The sequence below is a fragment of the Sinocyclocheilus anshuiensis genome, unplaced genomic scaffold (assembly GCF_001515605.1).
Source record: "Sinocyclocheilus anshuiensis isolate Anshui unplaced genomic scaffold, SAMN03320099.WGS_v1.1 scaffold261, whole genome shotgun sequence".
NCBI classification, from domain to species: Eukaryota; Metazoa; Chordata; class Actinopteri; order Cypriniformes; family Cyprinidae; genus Sinocyclocheilus; species Sinocyclocheilus anshuiensis.
Window position 1 is genome coordinate 183,749 of NW_015536515.1, and position 7,953 is coordinate 191,701.

Here is a 7,953-nt window from a genome sequence, read left to right on the forward strand (position 1 = left end):
ATCCCAAGTGGGAGTTTTGAGATACTGGGGAGTTTTTATGACCCTTTGTGTGAGGGCATGGTAATTTGCATATGGAACTTGAATCGAAATTACTAAAGATTCTCAGGACACTAATGTATTGCCTATGTACCAACATATAATATACACTCTCGTTTAGATCATCAGAAGACTAATTCATAGATACTAAACATGGTAGGGTTACATATATGTAGGATGACAGGAATGAGTGTTTCCATCACAAGCCTGCATAAAACAGTATAAAATCTCAAAGACAACATACACGATGACCTGAAGGCTATGTGTGTTCATTCAAAGAAAGGTTTTCCTATGGATTAATTAGTAGAAAAGTCCATTTCTACTGTGCATTGTGCCTCTTGCTATGGAACATGCAGTGATTTTCCCTACTCACATTCCATCAGGTCGTAAATGGCTCTGGTCTTAGCAAAGGTGTCGGGGTTGCCATGGTAACCAGTGGCCTGTGGTCATTCGCAGACATCCTGGCGCCCAGTCTATTGGGTGAGGGGTCTGTGATGACTTGTTAATCTAATGAATAACTGATTTGTTAAATCAAATGAAAAATTGTGTTTTTGATTGGTCCAGACGCTACAATAATGTTGCAAAAATATTTATATTTCGAATAAATGCTGTTCTTTTGAACTTTCTATTTATCAAAGAATCCTGAAAAATAAAATGCATCACAAAAATATTAAGCAGCACAACTGTTTTCAACATTGATAATAGTATGTTTCTTAAGCAGCAAATCGGCATATTAGAATTATTTCTGAAGATCATGTGACACTGAAGACTGGAGGAATGATGCTGAAAATTCTGCTTTGATCACAGGAATAAATTACAGTTTACAGCATATTCAAATAATGTTTCACAATTTTACTGTTTTTACTGTATTTTTAGTCAAATAAATGCAGCTTTGGTGAGCACAAGTCTACAACATTATAAGAACAACCACATAACAACACCCTGGCAACCATCCATAACATTCCAGCATTCTGCCAGCAACTTTTGTAAAGACTACTTTCTTTTTCCCCCACCCAAAGCAAAGTTTTGTTCTTCAGCCTTAAACTAATAATCCAATATTTTTGCTGTAAAGTAATCTTTTTACTTTATTGCAGACGTGTCCATTTGAGTATTTGAGCTCTAGCACTGAGAGATGTTTTTGGCACTGATGTAAACGTAAGAGCACTCTCTATGTCTCATAGGATGAGTATTAGGGATTTTCCTTTCGTTCGTGCTGAATCATTCGCATGCCTTTTTTTTTCATTCTGGAAATTTAGTCTTGGACTTCAAATCCAAAATCACATGCTTCTGTCCTCTCCAGCAGTGCTCAGAACATGTTCATAAGACACACATGACGGTGTTAAACATGATATCCAAGTCTCTCGGGATAAAATCATCTGCTAAATGCCATAACTGTATGAAAATAATACAGTTACCAGACATTTCTGTACGAAGTTTCAGAAATGCCAAAATCTGCAAACAAAACTCAGAAATTTCATTATGAACTCTAAAAAAAAAAAGATCTCTCTTAAAAAAGACCCATACTCTCCAGCGGTGCTCAAAACATTTTCATAAGACATACAGTACATGACAGTGATAAACATGATATGCACTTGTGTAAGTCGCTCAGGACAAATGCATCTGCTAAGTGCTATAAATGTAAATTTAAACATCAGGGATACCAAATATTTCCATACGCGTTTCCTGTCTGGAGATTCAGAAACGCCAAAATCCTCAATCAAATGTCAGAAATCTCTCATCAAGTTAAAAAAAAAAAGATCTCTCTTAAAAAAGCTCTATACTTTTACTGTTTGACGACTGTTGTCTCAATTGGTCTGCTTTCATCTGCTAATACTTTAATGATCTCCTTTATGTCTCCTGAGCAATTAAAGAGTTCACAGACTCGCAAAGACCTTTACATTATGTATTCATGTATTCACGTCAGCGGTTTGCGTTATGTAACCCATGCTGATATTTACGGCTGCAGCAACCAATTAGTCAACAAATTAAAAGTCCCAATTAGTTTTTTTTCTTTTTTATTCCATGGCGAGGAAAAAAACCCTGAATTGCGAAATGGAAAAATGTCAGAATTGTATGATTTAAACTTGGAATTGCAATTAAAAAAAGTTTATATCTTGTTTTTATATCTTAAAAAAGTTTATATCTGAGTTTGTAATTCTGACTTTTTTTCTCAGAATTGTGAGATAAAAAGTTGCAATTCAGTTTTTTGTTCCACCATGGGATAAGAAATAAAAAAATATTTGCAACTTTTTCTCTCAAAATTGTTTTTTTTTCTTTTTTTGAAATGCCAAGTTTATATCTCGCAATTCTGACTTTTTCTCAGAATTTCAAGAAAAAAAAAATCAGAATTGTGAGATATAAACTTCAAATTGCGAGAAAAAAGTTGCAATTAGCTTTTTTATTTTTTTTTATCCCATGTTGGAAACAAACATCCATATCTTTCATAAAATAAAATTTGGTGAAAATATTGGCAGATTCTGTTTCACATCACTTGTAACGTGGCAGATGATTTATAAGCCTCTCACCTCCATGCACACACACACACACACACACACACACACAGGGGCCACATTCATCTAAAGTGAAATTAAACCAGTTCCCTTTTTCAGCAGCTGCAGTAATGATTGTGTTTCTTTAATAGCGTATAGTGAGAGGGTATACTTTCAGGGAATTACTCACGCTCTCAATGCAAAGTGCTCGACATTGGCCTGTGAATGAGGAGCTGTGTTTGCTCAAGCGAACTCCAGAGCACAATCAGGTTTAGCGAGATTGGAGGTAGCTCTGGCTCGAACCGACTGGAGAGCGGCCAAGCTTTTGCAGGAGTTTCTCTTTTCTTCTGTGTGATATTTACTTTACAGCTATTCAGAGCAACCGACCGGGGCGAGACAGACAAGCCCGGAAAAAAGGCTCACAAAGTCCCTCTTTAACACATATTCTTCTTGTATTGACACAACAGTGCGGTTCCATTTAAATCGGGTTCTTTAGTGGAGATGTTGAGCTACGTATGGACTGGAAAGGGTGGTTCACGTGATGGGGAAGGGGGTAGATGTGGGGGCATGGCGTGACTCGTATTCTTTATTGCAGGATAGAGGATTGAGTCTGTCCTCTTTTATGGAAAATGAATGAATAAACATTGGCGGGTCATGCTTTTGTTGTGACTCACAGACATAGTTTCAAGCATGATAGGAATAATAAGGAAATAAAGCAGTTGTGTAATTTGACTGTGAATTCTTTTGGATTCATGCCACGGTGTAAAACAACGGCATGTACGGGCAGGTAGAAAGTCGATTTACTTCCCCTCCTTTTGTGTGCTATGTAGCTATTGTGAAAACTGAGATCTCTGCGATCAGAGATCCAGAGATCGCTGATGCATCTCACCCACATACTGATCTGCTCATTTATTTTGCTGTGTTGTTTGGTAAATAATGAGGCTTAATTGTTTGGTTGTGCATTAAAGGGACAGTTTGCCCTAATATGAAACTTCGGTCATCATGTTGTTTGAAACATGTTTTCTGTGGATGTACCATAATATTTTTGATAATAGCATCATAAAAGTATTTTATACAACATGTGTGCTATATTTCATGTCTCCTGAAGTCATACAACAGCTTTTTGGGTGGAACAGACTGTAATTTTAATCTTGCCTTCAGCTGTAGATCTCAAATCTCACTTACACTTCAATGAATAATGACTATTTTAATTAACTGTGGTCCGTTTCTCTCACAAAACTATCAGGCTTCAACCAACGTGAGGGTGTGTAGATGATGACTGAATGTTCATTATTTGCTGAACTGTCCCTTTAAGAGTGTAGTTCACCCCCCTCCAAATATGACACTGTCATCATATTCACTCTGATGTCATTTTAGGATATTTTGGGGGATCTACAAACTGACCTTTTCCATACAATGAAAGTAAACAGTGACCAACATAACAAAAACACCATTAAAGTACTATGAACATAGTCTATATGACTTGTCATGAAGCCATACGATTGCTTTGTGTTCAAATTTATGTTGTTATTTGAGCTCTGAAACTTCATTGCATCTCTTTATCACACAAAGCTGACTTCAAAAGACTTGAAATATAAAGTCTTTTTTGGAGCTTGGCATCGTTCATCCCATTCACTTTCATTGAACTGAAAAGAGCAGCGTGAACATTTTGAGTAACATCTCTTTTTGTGTTACCTGGAAACAAGAAAAATCATACAGGTTTGAAACAACAAGGAGAGTAAATTCACCCAAAAATGACACCTCTGTCATAATTTATTCACCTTAATGTCATTTTAGGATATTTTGGGGAATCTACAAACTGATCTTTTCTATACAGTGACAAAAACACCATAAAAGTACCATGAAAATTCTCCAGGTGACAAATAATCTGACACCATACAATAGATTTGTGTATGAAATTTAAGTTGCTTTTTGATTGTTTTACAGTGATTTTTATGCTACTTTCCCGTTTACTTTCATTGTATAGAAAGAGCAGCTTGAACATTTTGTATAGCATCTGCTTTTGACAGGTTTGCAACAACATGAGGGTGTGTAAATGATGCTAAAATGTTCATTATTTGGTGAACTATCCCTTTAAAAGAGTGAAATATGCCCAAAAATGACACTTCTGTCATCATTTATTCACTCGAATGTAATTTTAAGAAATTTAGGGAATCTACAAACTGATCTTTTCCATACGATGAAAGTGAACACAGACCAAAAATGACAAAAACACCATAAATGTGCCATGAAATATAGTCCATATGACTGTTCTGCTTTATTTGCAAGCATTCTGAGACCACATACAATAGATTTGTGTCCAAAATTTAAGGTGTTATTAATCTATATGGCTCATTTGCATCTATTCGTCACACAATACAATCATGTGACTTCAAAAAACAGACAATCGATCATTTTTACAGTGCTTTTTTATGCTACTTTCCCATTCGCTTTCATTGGATAGAAAGAGCAGCCTGAACATTTTGCATAACATCTGCTTTTGAGTTTCTCGGAAGAAAAAACAGGTTTGCAACAACACAAGGGTGTGCAAATGATGCCAAAATGTTCTTTATTTGGCTAACTATCCCTTTAAAAGAGTGACATTCACCCAAAAATGACACTTCTGTCATAATTTATTCACCCTAATGTCATTTTAGGATATTTTGGGGAATCTACAAACTGATCTTTTCTATACAGTGACAAAAACACCATGAAAGCACCATGAAAATGCTCCAGGTGACAAATGATCTGAAACCATACAATAGATTTGTGTACGAAATTTAAGTTGCTTTTTGATTGTTTTACAGTGATTTTTATGCTACTTTCCCATTTACTTTCATTGTATAGAAAGAGCAGCTTGAACATTTTGTATAACATCTGCTTTTGAGTTTCTCGGAAGAATGAAAAAAAACAGACGGTTTGCAACAACATGAGGGTGTGTAAATGATGCTAAAATGTTCATTATTTGGTGAACTATCCCTTTAAAAGAGTGAAATATGCCCAAAAATGACACTTCTGTCATCATTTATTCACTCTAATGTAATTTTAAGAAATTTTGGGAATCTACAAACTGATCTTTTCCATACGATGAAAGTGAAAACAGACCAAAAATGACAAAAACACCATAAATGTGCCATGAAATATAGTCCATATGACTTTTCTGCTTTATTTGCAAGCGTTCTGAGACCACATACAATAGATTTGTGTCCAAAATTTAAGGTGTTATTAATCTATATGGCTCATTTGCATCTATTCGTCACACAATACAATCGTGTGACTTCAAAAAACAGACAATCGATCATTTTTACAGTGCTTTTTTATGCTACTTTCCCATTCGCTTTCATTGGATAGAAAGAGCAGCCTGAACATTTTGCATAACATCTGCTTTTGAGTTTCTCGGAAGAAAAAACAGGTTTGCAACAACACAAGGGTGTGCAAATGATGCCAAAATGTTCTTTATTTGGCAAACTGTCCCTTTAAAAGAGTGAAATTTGCCTAAAAATGACAATTCTGTCATCATTTATTCACTCTAATGTCATTTTAAGAAATTATGTCCATATGACTTTTCTGCTGTATTTGCAAGCATTCTGAGACCATACAATGGATTTGTGTCCAAACATTTAAGTTATTCTTTGATATCATTTGCGCCACAAAACAATCATATGACTTCAAAAGTCTTGAAATATAGAAAATGGATTAGTGCTTTTTTATGCTACTTTCCCATTCACTTTCACTGTATAGAAAGAGCAGCTTGAACATTTTGCATAATGTCTCTTTTTGAGTTTCTCAGAAGAAAGATCAAACATACAGGTTTGCAACAACATGAGGGTGTGCAAATGATGCCATAATGTTCATTTTTGAGTGAACTATCCCTTTAAAGTTGGTCAGAATCGAGCAGTAGGTGTATTAACTGCAATTTCTGTCTAATATTGTTCGGTAGGACACAGACAGAAACTGGAAGACCCCCCTAAACCGCCGCTGTTCTCCGAGCGCCTGAGCGAGTTAGAGCGTTTACGCCAGACCAGCATGAGAGTTGCCATGCAAACCCAGAGTCCCCGGCCGTCTCTCAACGCCACGCCGAACTCCTTCAATCCGCAGGGGCAAACTCAGATCTCAGGTAAACCGGCCCGTCCCTTCAACGCAACTATTTCAGCCTGTCTGGCTGTCAGCCATGACCTTTAATGGTTTATGTACTGTACAAACATCAGTGTTTGGAGAACAGGTAGGTTTATTATTAAGAGGCCTGATTTGCTGAATATAAAGGAGAGTGGGTGAGAATGATGCAAGAAATAGAAATGGTGAATTCGACAACGTCAATCAGATTTAAACAGGAGATACTGATGGACGTGCCAAATCTGACAGTCGCAAATCCTTTTGTCTGCTTTTACGGGAATGAGGCTTTATCTTTGTTTGGGATTGGCTGCTTACATCACCTTAAAGGGATAGTTCTCCCAAAAATGAAAACTCATTGTTTTCTCACCTTCCTTTCAATCCAAACCTGAGTTTCTTTCTTCCATGGAAGACAAAAGATGTTCTGATGAATCTTTGTGCTTCTCTTCATCTTCAAACCACGTCTGTGAAGGACAAAAAAGCACCATAAAAGAAGTCCATTTAGAAGACTTCAGAAATCCTCTGATAGTTTTAAGTGAGGAAGAGACCCAGATATCGTCATAGCACTCAAATCTCATTCAAAATGGTGCAGACCAGGTTCTGGCGAAGACTGATGAAGATTCCTCTTTTTTTGTTCCACGGGGAAAAAAAAAAAACAGCTTACAGGTTTGGAACGACATGAGAGTGAGTAAATAATGACAGATTTTCATTTCTGGGTGAACTACTGCTTTAATTCCATTACATTTGTCCAAATATTTTCATTAGTTCCTGCTTCACTTTTGGCATATTGGAGCGTGGGCAATTCTTTTTTTTTTTCTCGTATGCGCTCAGCTTTAATGTTTGCATAATGTTTGCCATTCTCTTGGAGCATCTCCAGCCCCTCTCCTGTCAGAGCGGACGCTGTGTTTACTAGAATACTGTAGAAAGCAAACAGGAAACCGTTCTTGGCTCTGAATGTGATTAAGCTATTTACATACCACAGCCTTTTATACTAGTCTGCTCTGTCTTGGTCTCCATATTGTTATAAAAAGAAAGGTCACCCACTTTGTGTGCACAACGAGTCTTTAAATATGGCTCACCAGGAAAGACTCTTCTGAGGGTGAATCTCAAAAACATAATTTTTTATATATTTTAAACAAAACTCACCCTCTCCCTGAAATGCATTTTGATTTATTTATTTATTTATATAAATTTAATTTATTTTAATTCAGTTGTTCTCAATGATGATTCTCGTTATTGTACTATTTTGTGCTTTCTGTACATATTATTTTATTTTATACATTTATTTAATCAGCAAAAATGCAATAGCACATTAAAG

General features: G+C 36.1%; 1 protein-coding gene across 3 annotated transcripts in view; it reads left to right on the forward strand.

Moving 5' to 3' along the window:
* LOC107692356 (runt-related transcription factor 2-like) overlaps window positions 1–7,953 on the forward strand; it is a 76,957-nt gene that overhangs the window by 59,009 nt on the left and 9,995 nt on the right. For all 3 annotated transcript variants that reach the window (XM_016491368.1, XM_016491351.1, XM_016491360.1), the window contains exon 6: window positions 6,466–6,642. In XM_016491368.1, coding sequence (XP_016346854.1) covers window positions 6,466–6,642 — 177 coding nt within the window. The remainder of the gene's footprint in view (window positions 1–6,465; window positions 6,643–7,953) is intronic.